Source organism: Miniopterus natalensis, chromosome 11 (assembly GCF_054644295.1).
Source record: "Miniopterus natalensis isolate mMinNat1 chromosome 11, mMinNat1.hap1, whole genome shotgun sequence".
In the NCBI taxonomy this organism is placed as follows: Eukaryota; Metazoa; Chordata; class Mammalia; order Chiroptera; family Miniopteridae; genus Miniopterus; species Miniopterus natalensis.
Window position 1 is genome coordinate 37,823,007 of NC_142091.1, and position 22,022 is coordinate 37,845,028.

The 22,022-nt window shown below is 52.9% G+C and overlaps 2 protein-coding genes across 6 annotated transcripts in view; one reads left to right on the plus strand and one right to left on the minus strand.

Annotated features, from left to right (window-relative positions):
• The window catches only part of MAP6 (microtubule associated protein 6), a 65,594-nt gene extending 59,503 nt beyond the window's left edge, over positions 1–6,091 (plus strand). Inside the window, exons 4-5 of one of the 5 annotated variants that reach the window (XM_087822208.1) lie at positions 4,573–5,179; positions 5,600–6,091. In XM_087822208.1, coding sequence (XP_087678334.1) covers positions 4,573–5,179; positions 5,600–6,091 — 1,099 coding nt within the window. Of the gene's footprint in view, positions 1–4,572 lie in introns of all 5 variants that reach the window. The other 4 variants (XM_087822205.1, XM_087822206.1, XM_087822207.1 and 1 more) reach the window with 4 other exon arrangements.
• A 4,685-nt stretch (positions 6,092–10,776) lies between these two features.
• Positions 10,777–21,707, minus strand: SERPINH1 (serpin family H member 1). The gene is made up of 5 exons (XM_016196375.2): positions 21,509–21,707; positions 17,364–18,028; positions 16,151–16,249; positions 15,810–16,042; positions 10,777–13,615 (listed from the first exon to the last, which is right to left on the minus strand). Exons 2-5 carry the CDS (start codon positions 17,983–17,985, stop codon positions 13,313–13,315), a joined length of 1,257 nt encoding a protein of 418 aa, XP_016051861.1. The 5' UTR covers positions 17,986–18,028; positions 21,509–21,707; the 3' UTR covers positions 10,777–13,312.
• Between the last annotated feature and the right edge of the window lie 315 nt (positions 21,708–22,022).

The following is a 22,022-nucleotide window of genomic DNA, read 5'->3' on the forward strand; positions in this document are numbered from 1 at the left end:
ATGAGCCTTTCAAAGATGGTTTCCTTGGCACTGCCCCTTGGGTAGCTGTAGTTCCCATATTGGGAGCTTTGGTTGTGAATGGGAAATCTGGGTGCCTGTGCAGGACCCAGGGCAGTAGACAGAAGGAGAGCAAAACCATGAAATCACCCTGTCTACTGTCCCCCTCCCCCATCCTTCTGCCAGAGCCTCTGAGATGCAGTGAGCCTGGGCCCTGGCTCAGGCCCTTGGGAGAGTCACTTGCCCTCTGGGCCTGGGTCCCATCTGTAGAGTATCACAGTTGGACCAGATCACTATGTCTATCTTAGGAATTCACATTTACTAAATATCGTCCGTGTTCCAGGGGTCATGCCATGAGTGTTTACATAAATGAATCCTGCCCGGAGAGTGGGCACTGTAACCTCCAGTTTGTAGATTAAGGAAACTGAGGCCTGGAGCCTGGCATGCCCATGACGACATCCCATGGCTATGAAGGAACTGGGCCAGAATTCAAACCCAGCTCTTCTGGCTTCAGTCCAGCCAGTGCACTTTATGCTCCAGCAGGCTGCCCTTTACATGATAAGAAATGATCTACGTTAAAACACCCAGCATGAAGCCTGACATGCGGTTATTGCTCAGGAAGTATGAGTTTCTTTCTCAGGGATTTTCTAAGCTGTCGAGGCAGGGATTCAAGGACAGGGTCCACATGCCCCTGATTTCTGAGCATGGCCCTCTGGCAGGAGCACGGCCCCAGCTCTGGGCTGCTTTGATGTTCTGTTAGGAGGCAGTCTGGGGAGAGAAAAACCCCACATAGTGAATTTTGGGATTAGAACTGTGTGCAGGGGCAGGAATCTGTGGGAGGAAGGGAAGCCCTTTCTGCAGATAGTCTGGAGTAGGGCTTGGTAATCCTGCTTCCAGACTCTGTTAAAGCAGGATCCAAGGTCAGTGTGTATAGGTAGCCAGGAGGCATTGTTGGTCTCCTGGAAGCTAGAGGAAGGGCAGAAAATCATGTTCCTAAGACTCAGGGTTTCTCATGCAACCTTGAAATACTGCATTTTGCAAATAGAACAGAGCCTGGCACAGAAAAGGCTCTCATTCATTCATTCATTCATTTATTCAACAAGTATTTAGTCAGGGCCTTCCTCAGGCCAGGCACTGTTTTAGGTACAGAGAATACAATGACATGCAAATGTGACATGGTCCTGTCCTCTGAATGCTTCATTCTAGTAGGGGAAACATTAATCCGAAAGAAGGAAGTAATTTGCTGTGATCAAGGGTATGAAAGAAAGGGCCAGCCAGGGACTCAGAGAGCCTGTAACAGGGATGTAGTCACATCTGCAGGTCAGGGAAGGCTTCCCCAGGACAGGGCTCCAGCGAGCTGAGAGATGGGGGTGAGCAGGCACTAACCAATGGAAGACGAGCCAGCGTGTGTTCCAGGAGACAGGAGCCCGCGCTAAGCCGTGAGCGGAAAGGAGCAGGGCAGACTGAGCAGCAGAACAAAGTCCCGCCAGGCTGCCGCACGGGAGCAGGGAAGGAGGTGGGAGTCGCCGGTCGCCAGGTGGGGCTGTGTAACAGGTTTTCCTCTCTATTCTGAGTACAAGGAGAAGCCGCTGGAGAGTTGCAAGCAGGGAAGGGATAAGCTCTTTTGAAAGATCATTCTGATTTCTGTATAAAAAATGAATTGGATCATAAGCAGAGGATACCAGTTAGGAGGCTGTGACAATGGTCCACAGAGATGATGGCACAACTGGTGAGGGGACGCAAGGGAGGGAAAGAAATAGGAACATTTAAGAGATACATGTTGGGAGCTGGAACAGATGGTCCTTGATGAGTTGGGTGAAGGTTTTGAGGGAGAGGAAGGTCTCCAGGAGGACTCTGGGTTTCTGGCTGGGGCCATGGGATAGACGATGAACCAGGTTTCAGCAACAATGATTTGTGAATCTTTCCATTTGACCTTCTTTGTTCCAGGTACTGTGCTGGGCATTGGGGCTGCAGGCCAGGAGGATGGCCCTTGCCTTCAGGGAGCTCATGACCTAACGGGGGAGACCTGACAAGTAACAGGGGACCCTATGAATGTGGGGAGAGACCATAAAATGGTGCCGCTGCAAGGGAGATACAGACGAAACTAATGTGGAGAGACACATCTATGAGGGCCTGGTGAGGAGGTGGGATCTGAGCTGAGCCATCAAGGACAGACAGGGAAAAGTGGACAAAAGAGAGCAATCCAGGTAGCAGGCACAAGGAAATGAAAATACTGGGAGTGTATAAAACAGAATGGGGTGGCCAGAGGACAGTGCATGGAGGGTGAGGCTACAGGACTGGCCACCACCTGCCCTGCCTTCCTCCAGGGCTGCCTCGAAGGTCCAGTGCATGAACATTTAGTAAACTGTCCCTAGTTATTACAGTACTGGACTTATTCATGCAATGCACTGAAGCACTCTACAAATATCAAGAATTATGATTTCAGATTCCTGCCTAAAAGGATCATATGCTCCTCTGTCTTAACAGTCCCTGACATTTGTATTGTTATCCGCATTCTACAGGTGAGGAAACTGAGGTCTACTGTGGTTGAGTAATTGCCCAAGACCTTCCAGGCCATAAGCAGCACAGAAGCTGAAACAAACCCAGCAGGATGTTTTAGTTTCCGAGAGGGTACACGGGCTGGGAGGAGAAGTGGTCTGTGTCCTATGCTGCCTTGAGAAGATTTACATCATGCTCAGGGCACCAGATTTGGTTGTGCAGGTTGGGCTGTGCCCAAGGACAACTGGCCTATGGGCTGCATGGGGCTGAATCCAGCCCATCTCCACTCACCAACCACGCTCCCCCTGGAGACACAGCTTTGTCTCCTTCACACGGAGGGTGCTGTGAGTGCTGCCTCTGCCAGCCTTATTGGGAGTGGTGGGGCATTTTACAGCTGGGAGACCGACAGGGCAGAGTGGAACCAAGTGATAGCCAGTCAGTGTCAATGAGAGTTTTATGTTGTCCTTGAGGGCAGTTTTGTTCATAGGAAAACCAACTGAGGCTGCTGTGGTTTTAAAAATGAATGCTTAATTGATCAAAGTAACATTTAAAAATCTAGTAAATTTTAACAATCTCTTTTAAGGGGGATTTTATAACTTAATTTCCCTGAATAATTTAAATTAAATGATAAATAATTTAAAATAAACTAAGCTTAAAAATATGAAATCTATTGGATTGTCATAAAAGTTCCATCACTGTTTACAAAATTTATAGAATTATATCTTTCAATTTAAAATCACAAGTCTAAATTAATTTTTCCATTGCACATTTTATATTGGAATCACAAAGCTAATCTGATCCATATTCTAATATGCCAAATTATTTTAAATATTACAAATACTTTCAAACTAAGTCTACACTGATTTTTCCTAAGCATAGTACCAAAAAAAAGGTAATATTGTAGATTTAATTCATCATTTATAATATTCTAAACCTACCCATGACTAAAAACACTCACTAAAGAAACAAGTTTACCAACCAAAGCAATGTAAGGTTATATATCCAAGCAAATTTGGGGTTAGTTTACAGCTGGCTAAGAGTACTCACTACACACAAATTTGGAGTGTGACATTCCAAACCAGACTGGCACGGTCTGTGTGTGGCAATGTTTGCCCTTGGCGTCAGTGATGTCACCTGCTCCCTACCATATCAGTGGGCCAAGGGATGGGGCGGTTGTCTGCAGTGGGGCAGATGAACCAACCTATGAGAATTCTGGTGAGAGGCTTGGATTCTTAGATATAGGGAAATCAATCACCCTTAGAGCCTTGGAGTAAGTGTGGGCAAGGGCCCAGGTAGAGTAGAGGGAGCCAGAGTGGGGCTGTAGCAAGGGGAGCGAGTCCTCTCACTGCCTGAATTGGGAGTCCTAGCCCTTCATCTAGCAAAGGTGGAGCAATGGCAGTGGCATGGGCTACAATGGGGTGCACTGTCTATAGAGAATTTAAAAGCAGTAATAACACCAATTAAAAAGTGGTCTGCTTATTATCACCATATGCTGGCTGTTCTAAGTAAAGTCAGCGATAAAAATAATTTTCTGCTTGCAAGGGATGGGGAAAGAGGGACATTCCCACTGCCTTCTTTCTTGGCATGCCATGGACCCCTTGACCTTCCTCACAGTCAGCCCTTAACAAGGGGGTCAGGAGGAGGAAGGCCATGAGGTCAAGGAAAGAACATTCCTGCCTATAAGGTCGTCTGAGTAGACAGCTAAGAGGAGCTCCCAGGATGAGCCCAGCTATCCTGGAGGAAGGAAGAGTGGCCTGGGTGGAGTGTGGGGTGGACGAGCTGCTGGGCTGCCCACTGGAGGACTCTGAGTCCCGTGAGAGCACCGCCGTTTTCCCTGGGTGCCGCCCTCTGTGCCACGCGCAGGTTATAATCAATTGGCAAGCACACTGAATGGCTGATTCCTGAGCCTGCCCCTCACCCAACCCCACATTCTGTACTAAGAATGTGGAAATCAGATTCTCCTCCTGGCTCTCCAGCAAGAGTTGCCCTGCCCAGGCTCCACAGGCAATCTGTGCTCTGCCCCATCCCTGGCCTGAGCTCTGGCCCTCACAGTGACCACCTCTCTCTCCTCTGCAGGAGCCAGGTTGATCCCACCATTGATTCACGTAAGAATCGAGGTCCTATAGCCACAGAGCCAGACAAGGAACAAGGTCTCATGGGCCTAGGGCCTCTGAAAGATCAAGGTCCTGTGATCCAAGAGCCTCCAAAGGATCAAGGCCCTACTGTTCCAGAGCCTCTGAAGGATCAAGCTCCTGTGGTCCCAAGGCCTCTGAAGGATCAAGCTCCTCCAGTCCCACGGCCTCTGAAGGATCAAGCTCCTGTGGTCCCAGGGCCTCTGAAAGATCAAGCTCCTCTGGTCCCACGACCTCTGAAAGATCAAGCTCCTCCGGTCCCACGGCCTCTAAAAGATCAAGCTCCTCCGGTCCCACAGCCTGTGAAGGATCAAGCTCCAGTGGTCCCAGGGCCTCTGAAAGATCAAGCTCCTCTGGTCCCACGGCCTCTAAAAGATCAAGCTCCTCCGGTCCCACAGCCTGTGAAGGATCAAGCTCCGGTGGTCCCAGGGCCTCTGAAAGATCAAGCTCCTCCGATCCCACGGCCTGTGAAGGATCAAGCTCCGGTGGTCCCTGGGCCTCTAAAGGATCAAGCTCCGGTGGTCCCCGGGCCTCTGAAAGATCAAGCTCCTGTGGTCCCAGGGCCTCTGAAAGATCAAGCTCCTGTGGTCCCAGCACCTCTGAAGGATCAAGCTCCTGTGGTCCCAGGGCCTCTGAAAGATCAAGCTCCTGTGGTCCCAGGACCTCTAAAGGATCGAGCTCCTGTGGTCCCAGGGTCTCTGAAGGATCGAGCTCCTGTGGTTCCAGGGCCTCTGACGGATGTAGGTCCCATGGTGTCCATGCCAGTTAAGGATCAAGATCACATGGTCCCTGGGCCTTTAAAGAATGAAGGTTCTCTGATCTCAGCACCAGTCAAGGACCAAGGCTCCTTGATCCAGGTGCCTCTAAAGAATCAAAGTCCTATGGTTCCAGCAAGAGTTAAGGATCAAGGTTCCATGGTACCAGAGACTCCGAAGGATCAAGGTCTGATTCCAGCACCTGTCAAGAATCAGAGTCTTATGGTCCCAGGGCATCTGAAGGATCCTAGTGCCATTGTCATAGCACCTGTAAAGAATGAAGGTCCTATGCTTTCTGAGCCTATAAAAAAACAAGGTTTAGTGGTCCCAGAGCCAGTCAAGGGTCAAGGTGGAGCAGTCCCAGAGCTTCTGAAGGATCACGATTCTGTAGTTGCAGCACCTGTAAAGAGTCAAGGTTCTATGTTCCCAGAACGAGTCAAGGATCAAGGCCCTGTAGTCCCTGAGCCTCCAAAGAATCAAGGTCCTGTGGTCCCTGAGCCTGTGAAGAATCCAGTTCCTATCATCTCGGTGCCTCTGAAAGATCAAGATCCTCTAGTGCCACCACCAGCCAAGGACCAAGGTCCTGTGGCCCCCGAACCTCTGAAGACTCAAGGTCCCAGGGGCCTGCAGCTGTCCACTGTTTCACCTCCACCCCCAGTCACGATCCCAACTGTCCCCCATGCAGAATATATTGAGAGTTCTCCTTGATACCCACCCCTTGACACCAAGGAAAGAGCTGGCAATGAAAGTGCTCCCTCTCCAGGGCAGCAAAGTCTCACATTTAATCTGCATGAAACACTGTTGTATAGTCTTGCTGGAATCTAATAAAACAGGTCCCTCTGGCTCAGCAGTGTCTGTCTCTGGCTCCACTTGAGAGTGTGTGTGTGTGTGTGCGCGCGCGCGCACGCACACCTGCGCACGCGTGTCATGCACATTTGAAAAGTGGGCTTGCAGAACTCTGCATCACCTATCCAGGCAAGAGGAGTCTGAGCAATTCCCAGCTCCTTTGAGTTGTCAACATGAGTTGGGAGTGGGTGGGAGATGCTAGGAGATGGGAGGATAGGACACAACTGTGTTTTTCCTTTACTCTAGCACTCCTACACTTCACTTCTGACACCAGATGTGTGAGAGTTTCCCACACATCTAGCAGTTATTTGACGTGAGCTGGATGTCTCACAATTTATCTCAACTATCTACCTGGAGATAGTGTCACCTCCCACAGAGTAAGGGAGTCTCATAAAACGGCCCCCACCCCCCACTTCAAATGCAAACTTTGAGTCCCAGGTTGTCTGTCACTTGTACTTCTGACTAGCTATAAATTGGGGTTCTCACACCCCCTACTTAGTCTCAATAATTTGCTAGAATGGCTCACAGAAATCTGAAACTCTTACATTACTGGTTTATCATAAAAGGATACAGGATACAGATGAACATCTAGATGGAAGAGATGAATAGGGTAAGATACGGGGGAAGAGGTGTAGAGCTTCCATGCCCTCTCCAGGTGTGACACCTTCCCAGGAGCTCCAGCAACCCAGGAACTCTTTGACCCCCATACTTTTGGGATTTTTATGAAGGCTTCATCATGTGGGCATGATCACTCATTAACTCCCCTTCTTCCCAGAGAATGGGGAGTGGGGCTAAAAGCTCCAGGCTTCTGCTCATGGCTTCATCTTTCTGCTGACCAGCACCCATCCTGAAGCTATCCAGGAGCCCACCAAGAGTCACTCCATTAAAACAAAAGGCACTCACCCAAAAAATTATGAGTGTTTTAGGAGCTCTATACCAGGAACCAGGAGCAAAGACCAACACCTATGTGTATTTTCTATTTTCTAGGTCAGGTCCCATGAAAGCCTAGAAGTCAGTACCAAATCACAGCAGGCTGGGCCCTTGGGTGGGCCAGAGCTGAAGCCTGCAGAGAAAATAGAAGCAGGGACCCAGCTGACCCAGTGTCATTCTGGGTGACAGTTGTTTGCCAAGGGCTCAGTCCTAAAGCTCATCCAAATATCATGCTTCTTGAGAAAGCCAAGCCTCTGATCAGAAGAGTCCCAGGACATCTGCTGATTCTCAGTATCCAGGACAGCTCAGCCAGGGCTTCTAAAACAATGCCCCAATCCCCCCATTCAGTCATGCACACAGCAGACTTCCTTAGCACACACTTTGTGTCTTCATCAGTGCTGGTCATTGAGGTCGCTGTGGTAAAGAAGTCCCAGTATTATGACAAGAAAAGGTAGTGTGGGATGAGGGCCTGGGACAACTAAAGGCCTGGTTTGAGAGGACAGTAAAGAGATGATGCCTGGAGGGGGCAGCCAGGAAGGTTTCTCAGAGAAAGCATCCATGGAGATCAGACAGCCTAAGCAGTGGATGGAAAGGGGCATCACATGTGTGGCTGGAGAATCAGAGTAAGCCCCTCTAGAAGTCCTCGAAGGAAAGGAAACTGATTTGCATGAGGGTTTGACGAAGAGATGTAGCAGGTCTCTGGGGCAGAAAACTGAGACTAGGCAGGGGTGATGTTCTCTGAGTCCCAGAACCTCAGGAAGGGACTCAGGAGGTCAGTCTTGTGAGCTGTGAGTGTGTTGCTGGCAGGCCAGGGAAGAAGACTGGGAGCTGCCCGAGAGGCTGAAGTTCTACCTTGATTAGAGATGGGTCCTATGAGGATCCCACTGTCTCAGCCACAATAGCCTCCACTTTAAAAACCCAAAACCCTCAGGGGCCTGGGACTATAAGGGGAGCTTCACCTATTGCCCTCACCAAAGCTGGCTCTCAAGGAACACTCATACCCCTTTAAAATTTTTATGACCCATTATGGACACTAACCCCTTTTAAAGGTCTTTTAAAAGGGCTCCTTTTAAAGGAGCTCAGCTTGATTCTTACAAAGAATCACCACAGGAAGTACTGATGACTTCCAAATTTTTCTGAGCAACTGACCCCAGGCCTGTCTCCTCATCCCTCTCCCAATAGCACCAGGGTTTTCTGCTCCAGAAGCCACCTCTATAACACACACACACACACACACACATTATGAGGATTCTTCTTGGCCCAACACAGAGCTTGCTGCCCTGTGAGTTGTAATAGGGCCCTGCAGACAAGAAAAAGCCACACTGACGCTAAAGAAGTGGTATGTAAGGACATCTCCCTCCTTTCAGTTCTCCCTCTGACCCATACCTGGTCTCATGACACACACAGACAGATGATGGTGCCACCTCTGAGATGTGTAACACCCTGGGGCAGATGTCCAGGAGGCCATTGCCTACGAGGTTTCCACCTCTGAAGAGAGAGAGCTGCCTTTGTGTGTGTGTGGGGGGGGAGTGGGGGACTGGTCACTGAAGCCCCAAGTTTGAGAGGGCACACACTGAGCACCCCCAGACAGTGTCAGAATGGAAAGACAAATGGGCCCAACTCAAAGCTCTGGAGACTTTTTTTTTTTTAAATATATTTTTATTGATTTCAGAGAGAGGAAGGGAGAGGAAGAGGGAGATATAAAAATCAATGATGAGAGAGTCATTGATCGGCTGCCTCCTGCACACTCCTGCAACCTGGGCATGTGCCCTGACCAGGGATTGCATCGCGAGCTTCTGGATTGTAGGTCGATGCTCAGCCACTGAGCCACACCAGCAGGGAAAGCTCTGGAGACTTTTAAGAAGTAGGAAAAGAAGTGCACAAAGGAATCTGAGGCTGGCCCTAAACTGTGAGGAGAGACCAGGGGCCTGTGGCGCCAGCAGTGATTGAATGAGAGTGATGGTCAATGACAAAAGCTGAGAGTGCAGACGAGGACCAGGTGGCCGTCCAACATGGAAGCTTACACTTGGGAGAGGCGGACACGGGCCCAGCCCAGCGCCTGTCAGCTGGATTTCCTCATTTCTCAAGGGGTCCTGTGGTCCTGACGGTTAGACCAGATGCTGCAGGCATCCCGCCCAGCTCCCCACTGCACAGAGAGCAGGCCCGGGGCGGCGGGCGAGGGCCCAGGCCTCCAGCCCTGGCTGGGTGGGCGGGCGAGGCGGGGAATGAACTAGATTCTCCCCACTCTTCCCAGATGCAGGCTCCTTTAGGCCCCGGTTCTTGCCTGCTGCAGCCATTTCCCAGCCCCTCCCAGCATCCAGCGTCTCCATCCCTCCTCCTCCCCCCTCCCCCGGGAGGCCCGGGACCCAGCTGGAGGCCGCCCGCGGCTCCGCCCGCACCTGCGCGGCCCGCCTGGGGGAGGGGAGCGGAGGCCGAGAGCGGGGGGGCGGGGGGGGCGGGAATGGGGGGGGTCTCTGCGAGGGGAGGTCCCGCTCCAGGCCCGGGGCCTAATCCGGGCGGTTCTGCCTCCGAGCCCCCATCTGAGACCTGAAGATCCCCAGATTCCGCCCAAGGGCCCCGAGGCGGATTCTCGGCTCGGACGCCGGCGCGCGGGCTCCTACCCCGCGGCCCCACACCGCCCGGCCCCCGGCCTCGCCCCCGGCCCCGCCCGCGGCTCACCCCCCGCCCCGCCCCGCGCACCGGGCACCGGCGGTCTCCCGGGTCCTGGCCTCCGGCTCCTCTGGCGCAGGCTGGCCCCGCGAGGCCCCGGGACACGGGGCTGGGCCGCGGGTGGGTGCGCTCGGGTGGGCGACCGAAGCCTCGCGGCCCCGCCCTCCGCCCGCCCGCGCCGGCCGGGGCAGCGCCACCTGGAGGCCGGCCTTGGAGACCCCCGAGGAGCTGGGCCGAGGCCTCGGGGGGGCCCTGATGGCGGAGCCCGGGAAAGGCCGCGACTTCACTCCTTTCCTCAGAGATCCTGTCCCTGAGCAGCTACCCACAGCTGGCACGGCTGATCCGACCAATAGCCGGGACCCTGACCTACCCACCTCCACGCCTGTCCTGCCACCCTCCACACCAGCACCTGCGCCCATACCTGCGCGGGGGGACCACAGACCTCGCGTCACCCTCTCGTGCTCCAGGAAGGCCTGTAGCCGCAGGCCCCGCATTGTCACTGGGCGGCCTCCATGTCCAGGCTGGCTTCTCACTGCCCAGCCCTCCTGGTGCGGGGCTGTTGCGGGCTGAACTGGGGCGCAGGGCCCTTGGTTCTAGCTCAGTCTCCGCCCATCTCTGAGCTGCACCTGTGTGATTAGGGTGACTCCCCACTTAACTCGGCTATTGTGGTGAGAAAGCGGGAGGACAAATACAGACTGTAAGCAGGTTATGCACCTCTGTTATTATCTGGCCAGTTTTCTCCTGCCCTTCCTGTGTGGCTTGGAGAAAGAAAAATTATCCAACTGACTAGGAGCAATTCCCAGGGCCTCAGGCAGATCACTTAACCTCTCAGCCTCGGTTATCTCACCTGTAAAATGGGGATAATCTCTATGTAACCAAGCTGTTAGAAGGCTGGGATAATATATAATATACAGGGTGCCTCAAAAAAAATGTATATGCACTTTGAATGATTATAAAGTCAGTGTTTATTAACATACAGTTCAAGATTCAAAACAATCTACAGAAATGAATAATTTTTTTGTCAATGGCTGTTTTCAAACGGATGACCAGTCTGATCCAGGCACTGCTAATAACTCGAAGTAATGAAATCGCAAACATCAAGAATCATTTTGTTTGGTTTTTGTGTGCCCTCAATTAGTCTGTTGCTGGTTTTGTTCTGTAAACTTTATTTTTTATGTATTCCCCATAAAAAAAACTCTAGCGGCACTTTAGGATAAATTTTCTTTGTTCAAAGCTTAGTCCAGCTTCACCCATTATTTCAACTCATTTAAACCTGAAAGTGAAAATTAAGCAAGTTTATCAGTTCTTAAAGTGTGTATACTTTTTTTTGGGGGACACTCTATATATATCAAGTAACTGACAGGCACATAGCAGCAAAACACAAAGGTAGTACCAGCTGCTATTATTAAAATCATTATTCTGATCAAGAAACACCTACTCATCCTTCAAGGCAGCCCATGTCACCTTCTGGGAACCTTCCTTGTTCTCCCCATGGCAGTCACAGCTTCTACCTCGGGGCTCCCATGGCCCTAGCGACCTTGTATGTAGGACAGCCTTTTCACCGACTCAGCATGTAAGTGTTTAGTGCCTTATGCGTATGCTGAATCTGGGTGTAGGGCATATGTGATAAACAAGACATGGATCCTATTCTCATAGTAGTGGGGACAGTGAACGTGTAAATAGGTGGATAATTTCATAGCACTAAGAAGTCAGTAAAATGAGAAAACAGTAGAGAAACTAAGGTGAGGAATTGTTTATATTAGATGGTCAGAGAAGGCCTCATTGAGCAGATGACATTCAAGCTGAGTTCTGGATGACAAAAAAAACAGCCCTGATCTAGAGGAGCCACTTGCCAGGCAGAACAGCTAGTGCAAAGGCCCTGAGGCAGGGGAATATATGCATTATGTCTGGAAACAGACCCATCCAGGAGACCGGAACAGTTACTGAGCACACTTGTTATTGTCTCTAAGTCTGTACCTCTAGATGAAGCCCCTCGAGGGCAGAGATCTAATTTATTGGGTCCACAGCACAGATCTGGAGCTCTGATGAGTAGTGTTAAAATCCCATTGTAGTAGTAATGGGAGGAAGTCAGCTGGCCTTTCTGCTGCCCCATTCACATCTTAGAGGACTACAACTGGGTTGCCCAGTAGGTAGGAGCACCCTCCCTGGACCAATAACACCCAGGGCAGAGTTGTTGAGAGAAAGAAGCGAGAGGTGGCCAGAGGGAGTGACCTGTCCAAGATCACAAAGCCAGCATGCAGCAGTGGTGGGACTCAAGTCCAATTTCCTCTGCTCCTTTGCCTCGGGTCTTCTATCCTGTATGTCCCACTCACCCTCTCCTCCCTCCCTATGTCTTCTGCTACAAATGCAAACACAGAGCAAGGATCCCACAAGCTCCTTCCTTCCAAAGTCCTGCCCAGTCAGGCAGCCTGAGATTGTACCCACTGGCCCTGGATATGGAGGAGGTCAGCTTGTAGTGAAAGGTTAGGGAGTCAAAGCCTGGGGCCCTGTACAATAGGGCTGGGATGCCCTGGGTTCCAGATGCAGCACTATTGCTCCAACTCTGCAGACACAACCTTCCCGGGGCAGCCAGAGCTGAGAGACAACCTCCTGAGTCAGCACATAGCAGGCCTGCCAAAAATATCATCTGCAGTTAGCTGCCAGCATTTCACAGCCTGATATGGGCAGTTAGTAGCAAACCTGGCTTAACAGAAGGAGCTCTTGTCCCGGAGGAAGAATGACATGGGCATCTTTGATCCAATCATCTTCATGCTCCAACAAAATTTCATTGGAAAAGTTTTATTGAAAAAAAATTGTACAAATAAGTTCTTGGTTTAACGGCAACAAAGGCTCATATTCTTCCTTCCCTCCCCATCTTTGAAAATCTATTAAAGGAAAAAAAAAAAAAGGTTTATCCCCTTAATACCTGACCAGAGTCTGCCCAGGAGCCCCCCATGAGTTATTTCCTGATCCCCCTCACTGGGGCCAGGGCTACTATGGGGGTGCCTATCCAGGGGCTGCAGCACCTAGTTTTTATCACTGAGGGGAGTTGAGAGGAGATTGGGGATAGACCCAGGGAGGGAGCTGAAGTGCTGGTAGTGTCAGGAAAGGAGGGTCTCCATTCCATGAGAGCTCAGCTGAACCTCTAGCTCGATGGTCTCACAGATTAGAAAGCACGTGGCTATAAATATGAACACTGATACAGGACTCTGAGGGTGGGGCATGACAACTACTGCTCAGGTCCCACAGGATGTGGGGCTGGGCTCAGCATCATGATTATCTGGGAGCCAATGTCCAAGCAGAATGAATTTTGGCTGGGAAGGTCTGCTCAGACACAAAGGAAGCCAGCTGTTCCCCTCCCACCCACCCACCCACCCCACGGACTATCCAAGGTCAGTACCTCAGCTCTCCCCACCCCCAAAGCACCCATGTGTCTCAGGAGCCTTCGGTTGCCTCCTGCCATATCATGCCCACCCCAGGGCCCTACAACTCGTCTCGCATCTTGTCGCCCTTGGGCCGGACCAGGCGCCCGATGAACAGTAGGGAGCCGGTCTGGGAGTCTCGAACCAGGAAGATGAATGGGTGGTCAGCATAGAAGAGCTTGGGGCTGCGCAGCTCCTCACGCCCATAGATGTCCTGGTCGAAGGGGTTGCCTTCTGTGTCCCACTCGAAGGCGGTGGCATGGAATACACTGGCCAGGTACAAGTCCTTCTTGCCAGACATGCGAGATAGATCTGCCTTGTTCTTGTCAATGGCCTCAGTCAGACCCAGGCCAGCCAGGTGTTTCTGTGGAACCAGGTGGGTGGGTACCAGGTGAGGCCACTGTGGGCAAGGCTTCCAGACCTTCACCCTCCAGCCACTGTGCCCACCACCTCCTACCCTGTCTGTTCCTCAGAGCAGAGGTTACCACTCCCTGGCCACCTTCTGGTGCCAGACATGGCATGGGCACTTTGGTTCGCATACAACCCTGTAGGAGCTTGTAATCTCCACTTCACAGATGAGGAAGCTGAGACCGGGGGAAAGGCAGAATATACCCCTGGCCCTGCCAAGCAATCTTGACCTATGCTTCTGCAAGTGTGAGTCATGAACAGCCAGCATTAGCACCACCCGGCAACTTGCATGAAATGCACATCCCCTGACCCCAGCCCAGAGCCACAGAACCAGAATCTCTGCAGGTGAACCCAGAACTTTTTTCAACTCTTCAGGTAATTCTCAGCACACTCAAGTTTGAGAAAGCTAATCTAAGGACAGCTATAACCAAGACCCTTCCAGAGTGAAATGATGTCTGGGAGTTGCTTCAAAATAATGTGATGGGGAGGAATGGGTATGTATAGATGAATCCTTATTGGTCATGAGTGGGTGATGGTTGAAGCTAGGTGATGGATATATGAGGGTCCATTACACTCACCTATTTTAAAAATATTTTTATACGTTTCCACAGTAAAAAGTTCAAACACATACATACACACATACATCCTGTCCATGGCTCTGCACAGCCCTTGGAAGTCAAGTATAAGCTCTTACACCATAGCCTCACCCCTTAAGCACACCCCACCCTGTTCTCCATTCAACAGCCTCACTGAACAACTAGCATCCTCAAAGCATCTCCATGGCCAACCTCTTCCCCTGTAGGGCTGTTTAGATAGCACATCATCTGGAAAACCCTCCCTATCCCACAATGAGCGATGTCTTCCTGGGCCTCAGTCCCCCACCCTCCCTCTATCTGTCTCCTTTCTGGTTAAGACCTGCCCCAGGCTGTCCCTGGTTTTCAGTGCGGAACAGGCAGAAAGGACTGTCTGTGGGCTGGGTAAACAGCAGCCTCCAGGGCCCAGGCTTCTGAAAGGCCCAGCATGGACAAATTGGCCAAGACAGGCGTTCTAGGCCCAGCTATTCCAGTCCCGATGACCTTGCGCAAGTCACCCACTTCGAATTTCCTGACTCAATCTACCCCATAGACTGGTGGGTAGTGTGCACACCCAGGGTTCCAGAAAGACATGGGAGAAAGAAGGGGGGAAGGGAGTCAGATAACAGCTACTGCAGAAGACGGGGCTCGGGAAGAGCAGGAATGAGACAGGAGGGAGACGGTGATAGCTCCTCACCAGAAACCTCAGTGCTATCTATGGGTACAGACCACCTAAGCTCCGCCAGTCTCTGGTTTGAAGCCTAAGCCCCATTTCAACTCAAGCTTTCTCTCTCCATGCTCTCTCAGCAGCAAGCCTGAATCAATTCTGTGGGTAAGGGGCCTGCCAAGCAACCATGCCTGGCACCCAAGGCAGGAATAAGATGAGTTTTCCCTTTGGAGTAGGTAAAAAATCTCTCTCCTTATTGACAAAAAGGCCACCCTGAATTTTTACCTTCAGGGCTAGTAAGCTGCACCACTTACTAGCCAGGGTGACCTTATTGAATCACTGCTTCTCTCAAGTCACTGGTGATGAGGGGGAATCATTTTGAGAGGGTAGGTTGTTTCCAGCCATCCCAAGGGACCCATAGCTGAAAGCCATGATTTGTCTTATTATTGCACAGGGGACAATGCTCTAGCCTGAACAGTCTACAGCTGGGGGACTTCAGACTCTCAGATGTGGCACAGGATTAAGGGCATGGCTTAGTGCCAGATATCCCAGTTACTGGTTGTACGACTTGGATGAGTTATTTAATCTGAGCTTCAGTTTCCTCATCTGTAAAATAAGGTTGACAGTCCTACCTAATAAAGTCGTTTTGAGGATTAAGAGTTTAATACATATAAAGTGCTTAGAAGAGTGCCTGGCATACAGCAAGTGCTCAATTATATTTAGGTACTGATGTTGTCATCATCTTCCCAAGGGCGGGGCCTATGCCTCCTCCACCAGCTACCCCACAACAGGGCCCAATACTGCCTGGGCTCCCAGAGGGGCTCCGGACTGACCTGCCGAGCTGGCAAATGGGCACTCCAAGTATCCCCCTCCTACAAGCCCAGGGGCCCCCGAGTTGGGCCACCCCTTACCTGCAGGTCATGGGTCACCTCCACCACACCCTTGGGTAGGGAGATGGCAACAGCCTTCTTCTGCATCTTCCCCATCCAGATCTTCAGCTGGTCTTTGGTCAGCATCTTTTCCAGGCGCTCAAGGGGCTCCACATGGTGGGGCATGATGATGATGAGGCTGGAGAGCTTGTGGGCCAGGGGCATCTCCACGATTTGCAGCTTCTCCTTCTCGTCGTCATAGTAGTTGTAGAGGCCTGGAAAAGAGCCGAGAGGGCACTGAGCGCACTTGTAAAGCAGTGGGGGGCCAGGTCCCAAGTGCCTTCGGACCCCCACCTTGGGCCCCTGCTCTGCAAGGCACCTACCTGTCCGGTGCATCATTGTGACACCCACAGTATAGGATCGGGTCACCATGAAGCCGCGGTTGTCCACCATCTTGTGGTGGAATCTCTCATCCCAGTGTGCTGTAGTAGGAGGTAGGAGACAAGGTCAGAAATAGATGCCCCCTCCCTCTAGACACAGATCTCCCCAACCACATACCCTGGATTTATCCCTACCGCAGGCCTTTGTTCCAGTCTTCGAGCCCCAGCTGCAGCCCCCTCCCCCTGCCCCACCCTCAGGACATGTTTCCTGCTTTGGGTCTCTACAGTCAGGGCCTGGCTGTTTCCACATGGCAAGGAATTGCTTCAGAAAGACACTCAGCTCAGCCACTGCCATGTCCGCCTTCTGTCTTGGTGCCTGTCAGGCAATGAGTGTTGAGCTGGACTTCTCACCCCACCTGGTAACTGAAGGGCCTGTGCCCTGGGTAGGGGGTGCTCAAAGACTACCCTTAAATCTTGTCTGCAAGTCCCATCTCTATGACCAGAAACATGACCAAAAAACACCATGCATGTGTGACAGTGGCCTGAGCCCTGCTCTACCTCACAACCTGACTTACGTTCAAATCCAGACTCAGCTGCTGACTAGATTAGACCTTTCACTCCTCCTACCTTGGTCCCCTTATTTGTAAAAAGGGGGTTACCTCACCCTCACAGCACATGGTGAGAGGAAGAGTGGCAACCACACAGATGCTCAAAATATGCATTAATCCCAAATCAAATCTTCAGTTCAACACAGATACACCTGGGCCTAAGTGCTAGCTGAGCCTGTTTCCTCACTGAGCCTACCTCCTAGCTGAGCCTCTGTTTCCTCACCTGTGAAATGGAGGTAACACCGCCTGCCCCCAGGGTTGTTTTGAGGATTAGGCATGATCACAGGTGTGAAGCCTTTCTCCAGCTCACTACTGAGACACAAGTGATTACTGAACTTTATTGAAACCAAGACAAGCAATAGCACTTTGTTGTGATGAAACAGTGGGAGCATATCCTCCCTCTGCTGGGCTTGAATCTCTGTCCCAGTCCTTCCGACACAGTGCTACGCTTCTCTAACGTCTAGTATATGAAAGGGTTTAATAGCAGTGCCTGCCTCCACGGTGGTTATGAAGATTCAGTGACAAGCAGGGAGGTACTGGGCACAGGACTAGGGACCAACTTGCCAGGGGCTCTGGGGACAGGAGGCCCTCCCCCCCCCCCAACTCACGCTTGAAGAACATGGCGTTGACCAGCAGCGCGCCGTCGGTGCGCTCCACCTCCTTGGTGACCTCGGGCAGCTTGCCGTCGGTGGTCTGCGCGGCCCACTCGTTGATGGACTGCAGGGCGCTGCGCTTGTCGCGGAAGTTGATCTTGGAGTGCTCGCAGTTGTAGTGCTGCTTGCTGCTGCGCACGAAGTCCTCGGCGAAGCTCACCGAGCTGGGCCCGTACAGGCGGCTGCCCAGCTTCCAGGTCACGTTGCGCGCGGTGCTGTTGCTGAGCGAGCGCAGCAGCTCCCCCAGGCCTGCGTGCACCTCCTCGTCACGCAGCTGCTCCGCACTCAGCACCGCCTTGGCCTGCGACGCAGTGGTTGCCTTGCCGCCCAGGGACACGAGCCCCAGCGAGGAGGCCACCACCACGGGTGACAACAGGATGTTCTCCACCGCCTGGTCCTTGGCCATGGCCTGGTAGAGGCTGAAGGCCAGGCCAGCGCTGCGCTCAGCCAGGGTGGTGGCCTTGGGGCTCAGCTTCTCAGCAGTGCCAGGGGCTGCTGGGGCGGCAGGTTTCTTCACCTCGGCCGCCAGGGCCATGGCCAGGAGGCAGAAGGTGCTGGTGAGCAGGAGGCAGCGCATGGCTGGGAGGTGGGTTGTAGGCACCAAGGAGGACCTGTGAGGGCTGCAGAGAGAGTGCAGCCCTGAAGCCCCAGGCAGCCCTCCCCAACAACCATCCCCTGCCTTCTGGCTGCCACCAACTTCCCTTGAGATGAGACCAAGAAAGCAGAGTTCTGAGGAGTCCACACCTAACTCAGGGTTGCCCAGTTTGCGGGGCCTCAGTCTGCACGTCTCACAGAAGCCTGTTTTTACTTCATCCAAAGGGTTCCTGGGAAGTCACCACATCCACCCTAGTAATAATATCTTGCACTGAACTTACAATTAGACTGACATGTTTATTAGGTATTATTTCTGTCCCTATCTAGTCTGTGACCTCCAGGATAGGAAACCTAGCCAGTCTGGCTTCCCTCTAAATCCCCAGTGCCTAACACATAAAAGGCCTCAGCCGTTGCTGAAGGAACAGAAACAAGGGCCACTTGGCCAGCCCTGCGGTCCTCAATTTGTATCAAGGTTAGCTCTCATCTCATACAAACCTGGGGCCCTCTTCCAGTGGATGGGCTGAGTGTCTGCATGAAGCCTAGGTTCCTGAGCAAAGGAAGCCATATGGGACAGAGCTGAGGCCTGTTCCTCCCCCCATGCCTTTCACTCTGTCCTAGATGCTAATGAGTCATTGGTTGGTTCACTCATTAAATGGGAAAGCCCAGGTGCTTCCTCTGCTGCCCCAAGGGTGACTTTCAAAGTGTGTGTGTGTGTACAGATGTGTGTGTCCACCCCACTCTGAGCCTCAGTCTCCATTTTCCAAGTTGTAAAGGTCTCCACCTCCATACCCAAGACCTCTGTCTTGGTAGGGACTTGCCTGCCCATCTGTCCACAGTCCCTAGAGTGATGGGAACTCCCCAGGACAAAAGCTGGATTAGGTGGGGGAATAGGTTTCCTGAGAGGAAGGATACTGGGGGAGGGAGTAAGTTACAGCTCAATGGAGCAACGACACCCCCTCCCCTTCACCACAGGCTGGCCAGATGTGCGTTCAGCATCCCAGGAAGCTGGGGACAGCTGCTGACACACACAGGCCATCTGCTTTGTGGTCTCAGGGACGCCCTCAGGTCCCCTCTGGATAAGCCTCACTCCTCTCTCTGAGGCCTCTAATCAGAACAGTCTCTCCACATAGGACATTTTCACATTCTCCCTCCTTCAGGTCATTTCTGCCTCTACTTCATGCAGTAGGACAAATGAGGCGATGACAGGGCAAAGGGAAGGGTTGGAAGGACCGCTGGTGAAAGCTGGGATCCCACTGCTCTGGCAGATGCCATTTCATGGTCCTCCTCAAGGAAGGCCCTCAGGACTCGGGCTTGCCTACAGCAGCACTGGGTTTGTGAGAACTCTAATGCTACAGCCACCCTGTGAACCCAGGCTGCCCACCCCCAACCCTAGGCTGCCCCCTCCTTAAAGGTGCAGGGCAAAGGAGAAGCAAAGGGGACATGGGGAGAGAGGGGAAGGCCACTGAGATCCACAACTGCCTGGGGGAAGGTAAAAGAGAGATCTATACCCTAGAGTGCAGATTTCAGAGGTGACAGAGGGACTGACCCTAAAATACAGCTTGGGAAGGAGATATCTCAGGGCCTAGCCACCTTCCTCCCAAGTCCTAGCTCCTTCCCCACCAGGCCTGGATCCTCAAAGGCAATGACCTTATAATTATTGTACAAACCAGGGCACTCAAGAGAGAAGAATGAGGCACTATCAATTATTACGCCAGGACAACAGGCACATGGTCACCCTCTTCAAAGGCCACCTCTAGTCCGGATAGCTGATGCCAGAACTCAGACCCCTACAGAGGCCACCAGCTTTTTCTTGGGAGATAGTCAAGAAGCCCAGCACACAGCCCTGCCACGTGGCAGACACCATCTTGATAGCCCCCACTCCCAGCCAACCGAGCCTCAAAGGGCTGGGAGGGGCTTTTCAAGAAAGCTCCAAATGACTAGTTTGGGATTCCTCAGGCAGCCACACAGCTGCATTCCTGCTCCTGCTCCTGCTGCTCCAGTGACGTGGCAGGCTGGAAACTGAATTATCTCCAGCCACCAGAGGGGGCTTCCAATCTGGGAAGCAGGAGGTCCTATGGGGTGCCATGGAGCCTCCTTGCCTTAGCTTCCAGGGGACATATGGGCCTCTGCAGGTAGATACGTGGCAGTGGAGAAGGGCCGCCCTATTAACCCAGGCGCAGGAATGGTGGAAGGCAAGTTACTGCAAGCAAGCCAACTTCCCATAGCCCAACCCATGTTGCCACAAAGAAATCCCAGCCCTTAGGCCCAAAGTTGGATGATTCACAGGTCCATAAAGAAAAATACACCATCCGATGCCCACAGCAAGCCGAACTGAGTTGAGACTATATTCAGGGTTTTTGTAAGAAAGAGGGAAGGGAAGCAGCTGCCGGGGGGGCCACCAGAGTGGGTCTCAGACACTTGAGGGTGGGGTCTAAAGTACCTTGAAACTGCCTCTGGGGGAGGTCAATGCCTGTCTTTTTCATTCTGAAAGAAAACAAAGTGAGAAGGATGGGATAGGGCAGAGCTGGGGTGGTAGTGAGGAAGGGCCTGGAAGTCCTCCTGCAGTCTACACTGTCCTGCCCTGCCTGTAGCAGGGCCTAACCAGTCCCAGATCTACGGGGACCTTGGAAATCATCCACCTCACTGTACCACGGGAGAAACTGAGGGATCAGGCCTCCCAGCAAAGGGCTCCTTCCTCCCCTAAGCACCCACAGAGCCCCTTCTGATGACTGGATGTGGTGTCCTGTTACACAGCGAGTAAAAAAGTCTCTGCTGGGAATCCTTGTGATCAGAGACAAAAGGAGGAGACCAGGAAGGGGGGATGGGCAGATGGAGGGTGTGGTCCCATCCGGAGACTTCCAGGGAACCAAAGCCCCCTCATTTTCCCTGGCCTCCATCCGGGCCCAGCAGCCCAGAAGGACCAGCGGAAACCAGGGAAGAGGAGGGGCCAGGCCCTCCCGCCCGGCTGTAAACTGTTTCCTTCTTCTAACCCCATTCAGCTGCCTCAGGAATGTCCTAAGTTGGGGGCAGACAACCACCGCCTCTGGAAGTAGCCTTAACCCTGCAGTTACTCCAGGAACCAGGCGGCAGCGGACAGACCTACAGTGGGTGGCTCGGAGCCTTCTGGTCGGCTTCCCCTCAGCACCCGCCTGCAGAGCTGCCCCGACTCCCTGCCCCTGGAAGGAGCCCCAGGACCCATCTTCTCATTCCTTGTCCCGGCAGAGGGTCTGGTCTCAGTATCCTGGCCCCAGCCCCACTGTTTCCTCTCTGTCATCACACCCCTGCCCCAAACTTTTGGGGAAGCCTGCACTTTGGGTCCCCAGCCGGCTCTGGTCTCTGCACCGCCACCTAGCCCCGGGTTCTCAATCCAAACCCTGCAGCTGCCCCCACAGCGCTAGAGACTCCAGGTCGCGGGCTCTGGGTTGGCCTCCAACCCCTCCCGGGGGCCGGTCGCCCCTCTCGCTCCCTTGAGCACCCCCAAAGCACGGGCAGCCCCCGCCCCTCACCTGGGCCGGCCGGGCTGGCGCCGGGACAGACGGTCGCACCGGAGCCGCGCACAGACAGATTCCACTCTCCGCAGCTCCACCCCTCCCCAGCTCTATATAAAGCGTCCCCTCCTCCCGCCCGGCCCGAGAAACTTCTGGAAAGTTATAAAAGCCTCGGGAGGGAGCCCCGGTTCCGCAAAAAAAAAAAAAAAAAAAAAAAAAAAAAAAAAAAAAAGCCAGAGACCTCCCCCAAATCGCCTCGGCCCCCGCCCCCTCCCTCCGCGGGCGCTCTCCCGGCGCCTGGGTCCTACTGCCCCCGTCTTCTGAAGGGCGGGGGAGCCCCCGCCGTGGGCTCGGCGCACGGACCCGCGCGCTCTGCAGCGAGCAGACGCCCTCGGACCCCGCGGAGACTCCGGACCCTGCGGTCCTGGAATTGGGGGTGGGTGGGGTTCGAACTGCTGAGCTGGAGGGGACACGGGGCTCCAGGTCCAGCTCCCGGGGAGGAGCCCTTCCCGTCCGCAGTCTCTCCGTGCCA